General features: G+C 35.1%; 1 protein-coding gene across 2 annotated transcripts in view; it reads left to right on the forward strand.

The window, feature by feature from the left end:
* The window catches only part of KHDRBS2 (KH RNA binding domain containing, signal transduction associated 2), a 577858-nt gene extending 569814 nt beyond the window's left edge, over positions 1-8044 (forward strand). The window contains exons 9-11 of one of the 2 annotated variants that reach the window (XR_008382612.1): positions 5176-5349; positions 7303-7360; positions 7891-8044. Coding sequence is in view for 1 of the 2 variants with exons in the window: in XM_053603566.1 (XP_053459541.1) it covers positions 5176-5273 (98 nt within the window). In the remaining variant the exon portion in view is untranslated. Of the gene's footprint in view, positions 1-5175; positions 6290-7302; positions 7361-7890 lie in introns of those variants that run through there. The other variant, XM_053603566.1, reaches the window with a different exon arrangement.
* Positions 8045-18877: the final 10833 nt, after the last annotated feature.

Below are 18877 nucleotides of genomic sequence, written 5' to 3' on the forward strand. Positions count from 1 at the left end.
CCCTACATAATGGACCTTATAATTTGTCTCTCCCTGTGTTTGGGTGTTTTCCATGCTCAAGGTTCTATCGTGGACTCAGGCTAGAATCCCTTCTCTCTCCAATACTTGCAGTAAAGAAATCCAGCTGTTTAGAGATGAAGGGGTTGACTGACCATTCTAAGTTCAATGACATACTGTATCGTGGGTGGCTTTGGAAAAACGTTCATTGAGTCAGGACACTCCAAGCCCAACTCAAAGAATAAAATTCCAGAGAGAAACTGGCTTGCATTATCACATGGTAATTGAAAACGTCTGACTCTATGCAAACATTCTGACATTAGCAATGATATACAGGTAAATGAAGGAAATTTGGTACAAATAGAAATAATTTCCCTGATTTCAATTCACTGTTCTCACTGAGGACATATAAACAAGGGAACTAAAACATGAATTAAGTCTGAATGAAATCTGAATTAGAGAATAAATCCTTAATTTTATCTGATGATAGTCAGAAATCTTAGAAAGATTGCTTCTTGCCTTTTTGTCTAAGAACAAGTATAGAAATCTTGGAAAATCTGAAATTCGCTTTTGCCTGTATAGGAATTCATTCTGGCTGACTTTTACCCTTCTAGTGTCAGTTATCGCAAACTAATAGTATTTCCCAGTGTCTGAGCCCTGAGCATAGTGTTAATTCATTTATAGAGATTTATAAAAGAACATTTTTATACAACGAAACAAGGCTTTTGCACTTTTTTTGTAAAGGGCTTCCACTGTGATTGTTTCCTTGAATTCAGTAGTGAAACGCTTTTGCTACTTTAGTACAAAGTCTGACTTTACAGCAGATGTATAAGATTTTTAGTTATAGAGCTATTAAAATAAAGGTCAAATTTCTTCACTCAGTGGTATTGGCTTTTTAGGTTATCATTGGAAACTCTTTCTATCTCATAGTTCCCACATTTACTCCTTCATTCATCCTTTTGTGCAGGCCTCCTTTCCTTACATTCCACCCTAATTAGACACTGTATTTTTTCCAGGCACTGAGGATAGCACAGTGAACAATGACCCTCCTTATTCCAATGTTGGCTAATAGGAAATGAAGAGTTTTCCTTCATCAATGAACTGCCCTAGAGCCTCGGAAAACCTCAAGTAAAGCCAAGATGTCTGCATCAAAGTATCACATGTAACAAGTCAATGAATTCTTATTAAACACTTAGGTTCTCTGTGGCAAGTCCCCAGGATTAGGTCAGTTTAAAATTCTGAAAAATCCGAGGACGTGGCAGGCACTTCTGCTACAGGTTCTGCTATTTGGCAGAAACACTTAACCACGAACATTATAATCTGAGAAAGGACCAAGATTCTCATTTCCTGGGAAAACTTAAAACCTATATTACCTATGCTCTTGAATCCCATGGAATGCATCCCTAATACAGTGGGAGTAAAGAGTGGTACTTTTTTTGGTTATAAACGGTAATAAATTGGCATATATTTTACCAGCAGAGGAAAAGAACATTGGTATATTCTTGATTATCTCATAGACGTGGTATAAACATTCATTTTACATAAGATTAAGAAGGAGCTTTCAATCTTGCAAGCTAAGTCTCTTTTCCCTTCTAGTACCCCTAAAGACAATCTTATTTAATTCCAAGTAAGTAAATGTGTGGAATTCTTCTCTTAATGTTCTGAATTGAGAAATTAAGGCAGGGCGGGGGTGAATTCCTGTCCTCAAGAGATCATATCAGAAAGAGCCACATCTACATTCTCTCACCAAAAAGGACAACATGGTATAGAACAGGAGTCTGTAAAACTTTTCTGTAAAAAGCCCCGAATGCAAACATTTTAGGGTTTGGGGGCAATGTAATCACCATCGCCATTTCTCAACTCTACTCTTGCAGCATGAAAGCGACCATGGACAATATGTAAATAAATAAATAAGCATACCTGTGTTCTAGTAAACAGCAGCTTTCAAAACAGGTAGCTGGCCAAATTTTTCTCACAGGCCCAATTTGTCCACCTCTGATCCAGGTAAATTTCTCTTCTGAGGAACAGTAACATTTTTGTATTTATTAACTTTCTCATGCTTATTTTATATCTTATCACATACTGAAATAAACATAAGCATGTCCCTTAAATAGGGAAAGATATATATATATATATATATTTCATTTAATTTATTTATTGATTTAATTTTTTTTGCAGTTTTTGACCAGGGCTGGGTTTGAACCCGCCAACTCCGGTATATGGAGCCAGCTCCCTATTCACTGTGCCACAGGCGCTGCCCCAAAAGAGATATATCTTTTTATTTATGATTAGGCACTATTGGTAAAAATGATCTCCTAATTAGGCTCCACTCGGGAACCCAATTATTTATCCATAATTTATCCAAAAAGAACTATTTTTCCAACACTGATAAACTTTTAATAATTTCTCTACATTGTGGATTGTTTCCATTTGCTTTATGTCATAGTATAATTTAGAATTTTCTTATTCCTTTTTGGTAATCTTTATGAACTAATTCTTTTTATTTTATTTTATTTTTTTATTTAAGGTTAATGTGAGGGTACCAAAAACTAGGCTACAATATTTGCATTTGTTAGGTAAAGTCCCTCTTGTAGTTGTGTCCCGTGCCCAAGAGGTGTACCATATACCCTTACCTTGTACCCATTAAGTGGAAGCACTTCAATCCCCTCCTCTCCTCCCTGTCATTCCCTTCCTCCAACTTGAATTCAATTGAGTTTTTCTCTTAGGTGGGCATGGATTAGATCTTCTACTGGTTTCATATTGATCATCATGTGGACATGTATTATACTAGCTTTTCCATTCTTGTGATACTTTACTAAGGAAAATGTGTTTCACCTCCATCCAAGTTAATGCAAAAGATAAAAAATCTCCATCTTTTTTGTGGTTAAATAGTATTCCAGGGTCTACATGTACTGCAGTTTGTTAATCCATTCCTCGGTAGATGGGCATTTAGGTTGTTTCCACATCCTGGTGATCGTAAGTTGATCTGCAGTAAACAACCTAGTGCAAATGTCTTTATGATAGAATTATTTTTTTTCTTCTGGGTAGAAGCCTAGTAATGGATTGTGGGGTCAATTGGGAGGTCTAATTTGAGTTCTTTGAGATTCTCCATGTTTCTTTCCAAAGAGACTGTATAAGTTTGGAATCCCACCAGTGGTGTAAAAGTGTTTGTCTCTCAAGTAGCTTCATCCCAAGGATGCAAAGCTAGTTTAACGCACGCAAATCTATAAATGTAGTTCACCATATCAATAGAAGCAGAGACAAACACCATATAATCCTCTCAATAGATGCAGAAAAAGCATTTGACAAAATTCAACATCACTTTCTAACAAGAAGACTTACACATATAGGCTTAGGTGGCACATTGCTTCAGCTGATTGATTGAAGCCATCTATGACAGTCCCACAGCTAATATACTAAATGGAATAAAACTGAAAGGAGTCAGACAAGAATGTCCTCTATCACCCCTACTATTTAACATAGTTCTGGAAGTTCTAGGCAATGCTATCAAGCAAGAGAAGTATATAAATGGGGGCAGGGAAGGTCAAACTCTTGCTTTTTGCTGATGATATGATCTTATACTTAAAGAGCCCTAGAGACTCAACCACAAGAACCCTGGAAGTAAGCAAGAAATTCAGTAATGTCTCAGGGTATAAAATCAATGTCCACAAATCAGTAGCCTTTGTATATGCCAATAGTGCCAACTTGAGAAACTAACCAAAGACACAATTCCATTCATGATAGCCTCAAAGAAAATGAAATACCTAGGGGTATACCTAACAATGGAGGTGGAGGACCTCTACAAAGAGAATTATGAAACTCTAAGAAAGTAAATAGCAAAAGAAATAGCAGAAGACATTAACAAATGGAGGAACATACCACGCTCTTGACTGGGAAGAATCAACTTTGTTAAAATGGTTGTACTAACCACAGCAGTCTACAGATTTAATGCAATCTCCGTTAAAATATGAATTCTTAAGATCTCTTAAAATACAATTATTAAGATTACTTGAACTATCCAGGGGCAAATGCCCTATATCTGCAATGAGTTCCTGTTTAACATTTTCATTACTGCCACCTTTGTCTCAGCTGTCAGTGTCACTGGCTCTCTTTCTAGTAATCTCCTTCCCTAGGTCCATGCTTCCTCTTATTGTAGATCTAGGCATGAAATCTGCTTTCCATGAGGAATTAAGTTTGATTAAAAGACAAAGATAATCTGGTTTCCAGAATCACATAAAATATCATCACAAACCCACTATAAAGTTTCTTTAAAGATGGGACTACATTTTTTTTCCAATGGACCTAGACTTTACAAAAGCTATTTTCCACAGTACTTAAAAGTTTGGTTGCTTATTTCTTGTTTTTGTTTTTTTTTTTTTTTTTGGTTAGGTTCCAAAACGTTTACAATAATAGAATTCCAATTAACAGTAAATGAGGGGTCTTCCTCGTATCCTTATGTACTAACACCTCTTTGAGTGGTTTATTTGGAAAACCTGGATTTTTTTTCTTCACTGAGTTTACTGCTTAAAATTTTCCCTACTCCATCCCGCTTCCCTCTCATTAACTTTTTCTTGTACAGTTTAGCACAATAGATCTTAACTCTGGACGCCATAACAGTCATCTGAGGAGCATTTGAAAATATCAAGCCCTAGATCGCACCTGAGGAATTTTATAATCATTTGGTTTGGGGGATAGAAAAGAGATATGAGTTATTTAGGGTTTGTTTTGTTTATGACTCCCAGATGATTCTCAATTTAATCAATGACTAAGAACCAGTAGATATATGATCTACTATATCCAAATCTTTTAGAAGTATATCCCAATCTTTTAGAAGTCTGTATGAAAAGATTAAATGAGGAGTGGTTTACATTGACACGCTTCTAATTTGTGGTATTGAAATCCAACACATAATGAAGGTGTGGTTATCCAAAGACTTTCTCTTCTTTGAAAAATATCCTGAAAGTTTACAGTTTACCTACAAGCGACTACATATGTACATAGTATGTATGGATACATAGATACATACATACACACACACTTTTGGATGAATAGTGACAGTTTAGCTTTCAATGTGGAGATCTTTCATTGTCTTTTTCTTGGTTGACTGTTGCGCCTTCAATGATTGTTTTTAATCACTATGCAGTCATGTGTATGTTACTATCTTTCTCTTGTTCATAGCACCAGAAGAATGGGCCACAACCCGCTCTAGCTTGAAGGCCCCGCCACCGAGGTCAGCCAGAGGGGGATACAGGGAACACCCCTATGGTAGATATTGAAGGTCCTGCTCACCTGTGACCTCACCTCAAAGACAATTCATAGCCTGTGGTCTCCACATAAACAGCAACAAGACAAGTAATAGTCCTTTTTTTGTTTGTGTTTTTCTATTCTAGGCATAACTGCTCATGATCACTTCCGTATATTTCTTGTATTTCCCTCTATACTGTTGGCGTGACATTGATACTAGTATTATTTTACAAAACGGACTGAAAAAGACATTGGCAAGCATAGACTTTTCAGAAGGATGATATTCTCTTGGTCGTTTTTCATTGTTGTGTGTAATCTTTTTTATTTTTTTTCTTTTCTTTCTACTTTCTTCCTTTTTTTTTCTTTAAGAAAGAGCATGAATCTGTTAACAGATTTTGAGTCTCAACCAACTAGCAGAAATGTTGTTTAGGGTTGCTAAAAGATTGTAATATGATTTTTGAACTAGCTGATAATAAAGTTGTAGATAAGATGTTTTAACCTGTCTTTTAATATCTGTTAGTTAGATGAAGATGTTCGATATTAAGTTTGTAAATTTAATTTTAAATGCTGTTTTAATGGGGTTGAAAACAAGCAGCTACTGGATGTATGTAGCTAACTGAATTTGTTCAGTGTTTTAACCTGTATTTGTTAAAAAAGAAAAAAAAAACACACATAAAGTTCCATGTGTAAGCTTCTCTAAATAGGAAACCACAATTTGTCAAATATGTTTGCCATAATTTGTCAATAAAGCTGAAAACTTTTGTAAAAACTAAATTTGGAATTACTTGTTTTCTAGCTTTAAATGCTTGCTTTATTTCTTCTTCAAGAGATGCCTAAAATGTTTTCTATTTAAAAATTACAAAAATGGACCCAAGCCTGTTTTAAGATATTTGTGTAATACTTAAAAATGTATTAATAACTTATGGTTGTTAAATAATTTAAAAGTTAACAAACTAAACTGTTACATGAATCATGGTTAGTAAGCACTAATGTATAACATGTTAATGGAAAAAACTGGATTTAGAATAATAAATGGATTTTAAACTATCCTCTAAGCTTTATCTTGCTAAATACAAATTCTGATTGACTTGTTTGCATTAGCCTGTCTCTCGTGAGAAAGAGTAATGGAGTATAAAGAGGTAAGATTACCACTTACCACTGTCTAAATGCCTAGTTCTTCAACCTTTGAGTTTCCCCGCACATTAAATATGCCATCCAACATGTAAGCATTGCGTAGATTCACTTTATTGTTTTCACTCAAAGGAGTGCGTGGACTTCATTTGCGTAGTTGATAACAATTTGTTTTGACAAACAAATCATCAGTGTCACTGGCCAGTTGTTGCTATTCAACCTCAAAAACTTTATTTGTAATTTTCAGTGCTAAATATCACCGCCCTTGAAGGCACTTTAGAGGGCTGATATTTCTTTTGAGACTATCAGACTTGATGGCTGATGATTATTAAGGAAATATGTCGCAGGACTCAAAGGATGACTAAACGTTAAACAGGTAACACTAATAGTAACTCTGTAATTTTGCCTATGCAACAGTAATGTTAAATATTCTCAGTTATTTAGTTCCTGATAGTTAAAAAAGTAAACCTACAAAAACATAACAAATAGGTCTATAGGCTATTAAAACAACTAATTAACATTAACTAGAGGCACCAAAATTATTTTACAATATATAACCCTCAAGGCAATAAACAGAACTAAAATTAACAATAATAGTGATGCAACTCTTGCTAACATCAAACATAAGCTAAATTTTGATGGAAAAAAAAAAAGTGAAAGACTTGATGGTAGGGATGAATGCCGAAACTGTTAATCTTTTAAATACAGTTTTTTTGTTTATGGTGGCTTTTTGTCGATGTGATTGGTTTACTTTTTTGCTGCTAACCAGCGTAGGCATATTGCTGTTCAGTTTCCGCAGCTGGAGTTGCATGCTAATAGTTGGATGAAGTGTGTGTCTGTCATCAGTTAAAATTGTAAATATTTGCCTTGTACAAAATGCTGTTGAGTTATATTTAATGTTCTTTGTTCTATTCTTTCTCACTATTTCAGGTACCCACAAGCAAAGAATACATTATTGAATAGCAGATGCGATGAGCTAAAGATGGAGGTAAGCTTATTTTTATTTTTTTGGTCTTCTTTGAAATAACTTTCATCACCATGAACACATGATAAAACATGAAGCCAGAGCACTGAGTGGAAACACCTAACGCTACTTGTTGAATGACCGAAAAGGCTTAGATTGTTGTCAAGGAACGGAGCTATTTTTGCCTTCTTGGAATAAAGTGGTATGATGTGGTCTTTACCTGATGAGCTTTTCTCGGTTTAGTCAGAAGCTTGTCAAATGCAATGTGAATTCAGAGTTCATCTTCAGCTCTTTTCTTTGCTATGAACTACTATACCTGTTATAAACTGTACAGAGAAAGAGTGTTAAAACTTTTACTCTATGCATGCAAGGAGCTCTCACAGTCATGGGCTAAGATAAAGGGAAGGGAAAGCTAGTTGGTGACTAACCTGCTGCCAGGTCTGTCACCGAGACTCAAATAACATGAATGAATAACTGTCATTATTTTCCCCATGTATCCCACTGGATTGATCAATAAATATTTTGTTTCTCATCTGTCCTTCTATTTGATTTAGCAAATAGCTGCTGAGTAAAACCACTATGGGACATTGAGACTTGATTTGGGTTCGCCAGAAGTCGAAACTTTAGCCAGCAAACTTCAGACTTGAAAACAGTGCAAGGACAGCTGTGAAATCCACAGGCTGAGCGGATGCTCGGAGAACAGAAATGACCCGGTGTGATGCATGAAGCAGGGTTAAAAGCACCAAACTTTCTCTTTCTGGTTTTGGCCCTGTTTTTGCTACACAAATATCCATAATACAGGTTAGTTTTCAAGAAGCACCACAGGGAAAGGATGAGGGAGCTTGGAGAGTCTTTATGATGACGGATGGCAGAGACTGCAGAAGCCAGGAGGTGGACTGCAGGTGGACTGGAAGGGAAGGAACAGGCTGTCTCAATTGTCGAAGCTAATAAATTCAATAAGTAAGAGGAAAACAGAAGCTCTGAGAGCCCCGAGGGCCAGATCTGGGAAGGCTCAGAGCAAGAGCAAAGCCTGGAAACACCAGTTCAAGTCAGGTCCTGGTTCTGAACTAAGTACTGTGTTGAATGGCTCAGATTTTATGAGGAAAAGTGGGAAGAAGCCACTCTAGATTTGAAGTAAAGAAGGAGAGTTATTCCTATGGAAATATTCAGTGAAACCAAAGTAAACCTCACATCCAGTCAATTTTATAATTACTCTTTTATCTGCCTCCTCTTCAGTGGAGATAGCTGTAATACAATTCAAACCCCTAAAATAATTATTTAATAATGTATGTGCTTCCATTAAAATTCTTTTATCTGTAGAATCAAGTTCAAAAATGAGAGAAATTCTGAAATTTTATCTAACGGTAACATTCCTTATCTAATTTGACTATGAAAAAATGTTATTACTTTTATAAAGCAAAGGGGAGAGCAAATCTCAAATCCAGATTTCCTGTTCCTTCCTTTCCTTCATCCTTTTCAAACGATGGGCTTGATCTGACAAAGCAAGGAAAGAAAACCCAGCCTCAGGTTGCTACTATTTGGCTATAGTCATCAATATGGTGTTTTGTTCATTGCTGTGGTTTTATAACCCTGTGACTCTCTTACCATTCAGCCTGGATCTTTGCATGCACTAAGTCAAGCAAGGTCATCACAGAAGAAGTACCAGCACTGAACAAGAGAAGGAAACATTGTTTTTCAACCCAAAAACAATGTTTGCAAGAAAGGGGATTTTGAGACAAAAGCCTACATTTTTTAGTGACATGAGACTGGTGGACTTTGGACATAAAGCATAAGTGTTAAACAGTAGATTTAAAAGACTCCCATCTACCTGTCTACATTATCTACAAGATAGAGATCGGCTGGGTTGAGAAGAGAGCTCAAGAGCCAACAATAGCTCAGAAATTAGGGTGGCCTTGGATGTGAGGTCCATACACTGTGTCAGTTGTCCAACATAGTCCTCAGATAGGTTTGGAACACAAGGAGGAACTTTTATCTCAAGTGGAGCCTGGGGAGGCAGCAAACCTCACAGAGTTCCCCACATCAGTGTGTGCCAGGCACAGTCCTCCGGAAATGGCTATAGAATGTTTCCCCACACTGTCCCGAGTAAAGCCATATGGCAGAGAAACACACATGCACACGCACACGCACACGATCCCTCCACAGGAAGGTAAGGAGGCTGCAGTACTTTCTGCATACGCCAAATACGCCTGCTGGCCAGGAGGCACACCAATCAGCAGACTTGACAACACAGAAAGGTAAGAAGACCAGCCGTTGCCTGCCACTAGCACCCGCACGTCCTAAATTCAACCCAGGACAAAGACAGGGGCTAAAAATAAATCTCTGAGTTGACAGAGGAATTCTTGACCAAAATTAATCTGCATCAACTGAGATTATTTTTGTCTGACTAGCAGAATGGAGACTTGAGTTTGAAATCAAGTTAATTATATAATACATAGCAGAGTTATTTACAGGCAAGCCCTATCCTGCCTGTCTCTTAAAATAATCAAAAATGAATATACTAGGTTTCTCCAGCAACAGAGAATGATAATTTCCCCAAATTAGTGGCCTCTTGGTTGTAGAAGTTGCCTTCTACTGTCAGTATCAGGAAACAATGCTGGGCTGCACGTGGGTCACAGTAATGGGCGGCACAGCTGGCAAATGAGTCCTGTGTCTGACACTGACCTCCTGTAAGTGATACAAACTTCCATGGCAAATTAAGGTTTTAAATGATAGTGCAATTTATCTAAGTGCATTTTGAAGTTACCTGTATGCGTGCTCCACACATATGTTCAGATAACCCTAACCTTTGGTATGTTAACCATTCTACAGCTGGGAACTCACTAAAACACCAAAGTTACCTAGTGTGGGCACTAAACAAAGCACTTTAAATACTAATGATAAAACTAATAAGTAAGAAAGTCTTTGCGCTTGCTATTATTTTTCCAATAAGAAGTGAAACTAGGGCGGCGCCTGTGGCTCAAGGAGTAGGGCGCCGGTCCCATAGGCCGGAGGTGGCGGGTTCTAACCCAGCCCCGGCCAAAAGAAAAAAAAAAAAAAATTCAGAAGTGAAACTAAAGTTGATTAATGGATACAAATATACACTTAGAAGAAATAAACCTTAGTGTTTGATACATCAGTAGTTTACGATAATCTATTATACCTTTCAAAATAGCTAGAAAAGAATGACTTAAGTGTTTCTGACTAAAAGAAAAGACAAATATTTGGATAATGGATATCCCGGTTACACTGATTTGACTTTTACAAATTATATGAATGTACTAAATTATTGCATGCACCTCGAAAACATGTTACAAATATGTAACTCTTTGACTACAGCAGTATCTCTCTGTTGCCAGTTCTCTTGCTCCACATAATACAAGGTTGTGGGCTTATTTTGTTTTGCTTGGAAAGGGGATAGAGAACAGGGATGAGGAATAGGAGCTGGCCGAGTATCTAGTTTTAGTAAAAAACTTGTCCATTTGCAATGCTCGTAATATCCATGGGGAGGTTTAATTTTTGCTGAACCCCCAAAAAAATCTTATGGCAAATGATTGAAAATGTCCAATTGCATGGTAGTTTCTAAAATTGATTACATGATTTATAATTGATATGAGGCTCAGCATTAATAACAATGACAATAATAATAGTGAAACCCTGTGCTTTTGAGGTTGCAAAATAATCAAGTTACTAGAATTTTCACCTAAAAATGTCCATGAACCATCTGCAAGCCTTTCAATAAGTATGTAAAAGCAGTATAATTAACTTCATTTTACAGAAGAGGAAATAATGTTACACTGTTAATATGCAGCAAAGTCTATCTCTAAAACAAAGTCTGATAACCCACGTATTTTCCAAAAGGCTTTGGAGATTCCCATCTTTGAATAAATTTGATTAAAAAGAGAATCAAACATCTTAGATAGCCTTAACATGATTTCTGTTCTGTCACAATATGATGAATATTGACTTATAAAAAGATTGATAAAATATTTTAACTTGAACTGCATCTTTGATCTTTCCCCAAATTAGTCATTTTGATTATATTATACAAATGTAGATCAAAGTTTCCCACACTTTGTCACAAAGCATGACCACAGTCATTGGTAGAACAAATGAATTCATTTATAATCTAAATTCGCTTTTGACATCTAAAAAATACACTCACATGATTAAATAAGCATGAAAGCAATTTCAAGCTTTCATTCTTCGATCTATAGATTAGAACTCTGCTTTAAAGAATAGGGTCAATTTCAAACCAGATAAATCTTTTTATAAACCATGCAGTCATATGTTAAGAACACAGGCGAAGGTACTGTTCAATGTTAAATCTTTTTAAAGGTCTTTTCTGTTGCCAATATACTATGTGACATTAGTCTGGACATTCCAGTTTCCTATTACGTATTTGAGTTAACAATAAAATAGCTGTTGTTGGTGACTGATAGGCACCAGTCTTCCAAATCCATCGTGAAGATTAAATTCTAAGTCTCCTTATGTTGAATATATTAATTGGTACCTGAAAGTTTATTTCCAGTGCGTATGCAGGGAGGTCAATCTACTTGATATGCTGTTTTACATCTGGGTATCGTACTTTCTTATGAGAGGAATTGAGAGAATAGGAGAGGAAGTTTTCTGATTCTTATACCACGGGATGTCTTAACCAGATGGTTTATCTTTCTTTATAAAATAAAAAAAAAACAGAATGAACTGCTTTAAATTGGTAAGATTAGTTATTGAAGACTAATATTGTTTAAGTTTTTGTTCCACCATGTTTTGTATTTCACAGCGGGGTATAGTGAATGATCTATTTCTAAAAGAAATTTGGAGATGCTTGGATCCTCTTCTTAGAACCTGTCTGGAGGCAAGTGTCACCACTAGACACAGGTTGCTATCACCTGAATGTCTCTCAGAATTACTTCTGTCGGTAGGAAAATGTTCCCTCTTCCCTGTCTCATTCTCTGCCCATCGGCGCATAGGTATGCCATATTTTTCTATCATCTGACCTCATAGCCTGCCTTTTCTTTTGACATGACATTTTCAACTTCTCTGATACCATCCTACTTTGCTCTTCTGAGAGTCATGTCATTTTCCCAGCAGAACATGGGGAGGTGAAAAGACAAAGAGAAAGACAATTGATGGCCCTGGGGAGGGAGGACTGTCTAATCTCTTCACAGAGTCCCGACATTGAGGAATGTTTATTGGGTTCATGATAAAACCAAGGTATGTCCACTGTAAACCAAAAAGCATGAAAGGAAAACACGTTTAACGAAAACAGAAAAATATCGACATATATAGATAATCTAACGTCCATAAACTCCTAATTTGTTATCTATAAAGTAGAGGGGATTGCTTATAGATGAGCAAACATCTCTGATTAGTCCAACTTCTCTAATTATTTCAAAATGTAAACTTTAACCTTAGAAATAAACAAGCTCATTTGTGGGATTTATTAAAGACCAGCACATAAAATGTGTGACTGGGATGAAGGTAGTTTTAAATGTCTTTAAACAGGGAAGATGTTTATGGAATGTATTTGCATATTGCCTTAAGATACTCTTTATAATGGAATTAAAATTGAATTTTATTCAGTTGTTTCTTTCAACTTTCCTGTTAGATATTTAAGAATATCAATTAATTTATTGACCTATAGATAATTTAGAAATAATATTAATCATGCTGCTTATGCTTACTTATAAGACAATAATTTTTACAACGAGTGACATCACATCGCATCAGGGAAACTTCTCTGGAATCCTGTTATCACCGACAGCCATTCACAAAGCACAAATTGGCTTGGCTTCTTAAATACATTTTTGTTCATTGTTAGTGAGTAAATCATTCAGGTACAAAGAATGATTATCTTAGAATATGGCAGAAGTGACTGTGAATTAGTTTTGTTCTCTTTTTCTTGAGATGCTTTGTTTTGGGGGCATCCTCTGCTTGTTTATGACTACAGAAGTAATCCATACTCAGAGTAAAAAAAAACAAATAGTGCATGATGTAAGTATGTAAAGTAAAAATTAAAAATCTATAATCCTGTTCCTTAGAGATGACTGTTAATAGATTGGTTTATAGTTCTTTTTAATTCTTTTGTCTTCCTTTTCTTCATTTCCTTTTCCATTTTTCAGCAATTTGTTATTTATTTATTTATTTATTTCAGTGGTTCTCAACCTTCCCAATGCCATGGCCCTTTAATACAATTCCTGTGGGTCGTGACCCACATGTTGAGAACCGCTGATTTCTGGTGCATTAATATATGCAATTTTAAGTTTCAGAACTGTGCTGAATTTTGTTTGTGAAAAACAAGCTACTACCCACTTCCGTAAGTTTAACTTGTGTGAGGAAGATTAAAGTTGTATTATTACACTATGAAATTAGCCAGTAACACAACTTTTGAGTTGTGAGTAAAGTTTAACTTTTCAAGCTTCAATTTTCTAATAGGTAAAATGATACTAATAATGGCACTATTTATAGAATTGTGAAATATATAAAGTAAACTCATACAGATATATTTGAGGATATCCTCCTCAAATTTAGTTAATATCCCCGCAAGTTAGTTATTTTCCCTCGGCTAAAAATTTTAACTTTAAAATACGTTCAAGGTCTGTATCACATGGATAAATACAAGTTTAATCTATAAAAATATGTATATCAAACAAATTAATCCACTGGTTAACCATTTTACCAATATCCTCTACTAAAATATTCAGTTAATATAGCATTGGAACACAGCTGGAAAAATACTCATTATATTCATAAACAGATATAGATTGGATGCCTTCATAACAGATATTACGTCTGTACATGAGAATCTTAGAGAAATATGGCCTATATATTTTTGGCATGAAAATTCCCAGGAATAAAAATGAAAGTGAGATTAACAAAAATTTGTACTGTTGTTTCAATAATAAAATAATGTGAAGGAAAAGGCATTTGTAATAATGGAGTGGATACTACCTGTCAAATACTGTGGTCAGTGTTTATGGCTTGTATAATACCCACTATTGACATATATTTTATATTTTATCAGGTGAACATGAGAATAAAGGAAAATAGATTTGGAAAGGAAAAGAATGTAGCTACAAGGTTGACAACTATCCATTAGAAGTGCTCAGATGAAAGAAACACAGAAGATACATGACCTCTTGCATCCTTCAAGGGATATAATGTCCTAAGATCTTCTAAAAAGTTTCATCAATCTCCATCATGTGCCATTTATTCTACAAACAAATAAGAAATTAAAAATATACTTTCTCTTAACACAAAACATTTCACTATGGAATATATTTGGAATTTCTGCTGTCTCTCTCAGATCTAAGGATCTTTGCACCTTCCCTTCACTTTCACCAATAGACTTTTTTAAACCACTACAGAAAATTTCTGTGTCTAGTGTTAAGCAGAGAAGGAAAATTTGCACCTGCCTCTCAGAGGCAGTATGTTAATTCAAACTTACACTTTTAGAAAATTATAAATACTGCATATCACATACCTTAGAAGATATTTAAAAATAGGAGTACTAAATCCTTGAATGCCAAAGGTATGACAAAGTAATTTTACTACAGTGCTTTATAATAATGATGTATGAGAGATATATTTTAAGAGATACATAATTTGGTATACTCTATATTGTAAGTAAAAAATATACCCTGTTGAAAGCATAAACTCGGTAACATTCTCAATAAGAACCTAGTGTTTATTGGTTGTATTTAGATTATTACAAAATATCTAATGTAGACTATTTTAAAAGATTAATTACTGATAGGTAAAAGTAATGAGTTTATTTGATTCCTCAGAAGTGAGAGAAGAGTAGTAACAAATTTCCTAATTAATTTTCTCAGGAGTTAACTCTGAGGTGTTTGCATATTTTAAGTAATAATCGAGTGATTTACTGAATCCACATAATTTTCCATCATTAACTCTACCAATTTATCATATCATCCAAGGAAACACTTTACCTTGCAAATGACAGTAATGATGATCCTAAGACTAAATGAAGTAGGTTCTAAAGAAAGTGACCTCGTGACAATTTACAGCTAAAAAGTATTCAGTGGGTCCTGAATAGTCTGTTGAGCTAAATGCGTGCCTAGTTGTCCCCTAAGGAAAAATTGCATGGAGGGCAGCATCTTACTTTAAAAATGGCCAAGAAATATTTTTGGGAAAGAATAGCCAGGCTTTATTTTTCTAATGTAAAATTTAGAGCCATCTTAGGAAAAGGCTTAATGTTTTTTATCTTAAGTATTAATATTATATCAGTCCAGGTTGATGGGAGGCCATTACTTATCAAATGTAACTTAGTGCATAAATACCTATCAATATGTCTCCATCTTTTTCTGGACTTATAATATTTCTTATATACTGTTTATGATTTATGCAGGATATTTATTTGTATGTAAAAAGCTAATATTCTATATGACATTGTGTATACATACATAAATATGCATAAACGTATGGCTTAAAACCTTTACGATTATTATTATACATTCTTATTACCATTATTTCATTATATTTATATATATTATCACAGTAGCTATATGAAGAAAGCAGGGAAATTTTTATTATTCTTATTTGAAAGATAAGGAAACAAATTTACATGTTGAGAGATTTGTCCAAAAATCACATGAATGCTATATGGTGGGATTTGGGCTGAAATATTATTCTCTCCAAGAAAATTAACCTTCCCATTTGTATAAATGATAGTGTTTAATGGTGAAAAAGAGAACAATCAAAGTTATGTGAAAAAGGACAATCTTCATGTGCAGTAATTATTAAATGTCTATTTATAAGCACATTTAGAGCTAACTAAATGTATTGACCTTTTCCTCTAAATGTAATCATTTGCTCATGGTACTAGTGCTGTAGAACCTCCACAGTTGGAGAATCTCTCATCTCTGCACCCTGACCACCTCCTTAAGTTGACCTAATTTTCTTTTTTCTTTTTTTTTTATTAAATCATAGCTGTGTACATTAATGTGATCATGGGGCATCATACACTAGTTTCATAGACCGTTTGACAGATTTTCATCACACTGGTTAACATAGCCTTCCTGGCATTTTCTTAGTTATTGTGTTAAGACATTTATATTCCACATTTACTAAGTTTCACATATACCTTTGTAAGATGCACCGCAGGTGTAATCCCACCAATCGCCCTCCCTCTGCCCACCTCCCCCCTCTCTCCCCTCCCTTTCCCCCTTGCCCCTTTTCTTAGGTTGTAAATGACCTAATTTTCATAGACTGCACGTGGACCACAAGATGTATCAAGGCCTCGTTCCTTACATTGACCACCTCCATCTGTTGACCAGTTTGTTATAGCCCCTTGGGTGGTCAACTTACAGAGGTTCTACTGTGACTGAATTTTGCATGCTTACTAACAGTCATGCCATAAATTTTTTTTTTTTTTTTTGCAGTTTTTGGCCGGGGCTGGGTTTGAACCCACCACCTCCGACATATGGAGCCAGCGCCCTACTCCTTTGAGCCACAGGCACTGCCCATGCCATAAAATTTAATACTTAAAAAAGTAACATATTGGTGTCAGAGGCATATGAAATTACTCCAAATCAAGAGAATAATGATTATAAAATGGTGACTTTATAAAACCTAAATTAATTGGTAATTTTTGTCATGATTTTAGTTGGGAAAGAATGGAATTGAAATTAAATAAAAGCATTAAACAGTAAGTAAGAAATAAATGAAAACATTCTAATTGAGATTTTAAGTTTAGTAGAAGCTTCTGTGAGTTTGAACACCCAAAAGACAATAACAAACTGGTCAACATAGGGAACTAGGCCCTACTGCACTGAAAGGTACAAGTGGTTCATGTCTGGTCTATGAAAATTAGGTCAACCTAAGGAGGTGGTCAATTGTGGAGGATCTACTGTATATCAAAATTGTGATTCATTTCTTTATTAACTATGATTATAAGAAGTTCAAAAGAGAGAAGGTAGGCTTTTTTCCGACTACTAGATAAAAATTAGCATAATCTTAGACATTATTTTCCTATACTTACAGTAGTCCTTTCATCTTAAAAAAAAAAATCTTTCTGTTGAATAATTGACATTTTTAAATGTTTTGTGAATTTAAAAGTCTAATTTTGGTTGGGTTTATAAGAGCCATAAAGTCCACAGCAATTTTCTAATGTTCAACCAAGAAAATTTTGGGAAATAGAATATTTGGAAAAGCTTTGGGTATTATTATGTTAATAGATTATAAGACATGAATCATTCCTTTTTTTAAGGAAAAGATCCCACAAGGTTTGGATCTAAATTAAACAGGTCAGCAGTTGATCTTAATTTAACTTACTATACAATTTCATACAGCAGTCCAGAGACTTGGCTTCTTTCATAGGTGTGTACCCATGCAGAGGATTTGCTGTTTTTCAACGTATCTCTGTCCACCGTTGTTGCTGAAGTGTATTGCCAGGACCCTGAAATACCTACTTGTCACAAACACATTGTCAAAGCAACATATTACAAATCAATACAGATTTTGCTGTCTTACAATTAACCTGTTGCATTACTCTATGCAGAAAATATATTAACTCCTTTTCCAGTGTAAAACTAATGTTTTACTAAATGAGAGTCTTAGACTTACTCAGTTTCCACATCAACCTTTGCTCCTAAATCTGACACCCGTTCCTGAATTTGCTTCCAGGGTCAGAACAGCTCCACTGTGTTATAGGATTCAGAGCCTGGTGTAATTGCTAAGATCAAGAAATACACTTTTGTAGTGAGAAAAGGTGATGTCTAAGTTGCAAATTGTGAAACAAATACATATATCTGAGGATGAGTTGATCCCCACCACCAATCCCTACTTTCCCATGTAGGAGAAGGAAGGATTTAGAAGTAGGTTATAAATAAGAGATGACTAATTATGTCTACAATATCCACAGCAAAATAATGATAATAAGAAAACAGCAACATGCTACAAAGTGTCTCGAGAGTGTGTATTTAGAAAGATAAAATATTTGATAATGATATGTAATTAGACATTATTTTATTCTCTTCTAAGGCTGGATTGGTTTTTAGAATGTGAGGATATATTATAAATGCTTTATCTAATTTATTTTTGTAGTTTAGGTTTTATTTTACTGCAGTAGAAACATACATTATTTCTCAGGATAACCCTAGGTAATAACATTAACATATTTCAGCGGCATTAAGCCAATTCTATAGACTTAGGAATCAGAAGAAATACACATATTTCACTTCCCTCAAGTCATTTGGATATGTAACTAATAGTTTGTTTTTAACAAGACCGTGACAACATCAAAATGTAATTATTCAATTTACCAGACTTTTGGTTCCTAAGCATAGCAGTTATTTTATTTATTTTTATTGCCTTTACTGTACAAAGAAATAAGAAATTTCTACTTTTAGAATAGAAATTTCCAGAGTAGGAACAGTTTATTAATTTGTTGATGACCTGTCACATCTCATTCCTGACACCACTCACCAGGGCCCAGGACTGGCCAGGTCTCGGCCCGGCTTAACCAGGTTCCGGACGCGGACCTCTAAGTTAGCTTGCTCAGGTCTGTGAGGTGCCTGAGGG

Source organism: Nycticebus coucang, chromosome 9, assembly GCF_027406575.1.
Source record: "Nycticebus coucang isolate mNycCou1 chromosome 9, mNycCou1.pri, whole genome shotgun sequence".
Taxonomy (NCBI): Eukaryota; Metazoa; Chordata; class Mammalia; order Primates; family Lorisidae; genus Nycticebus; species Nycticebus coucang.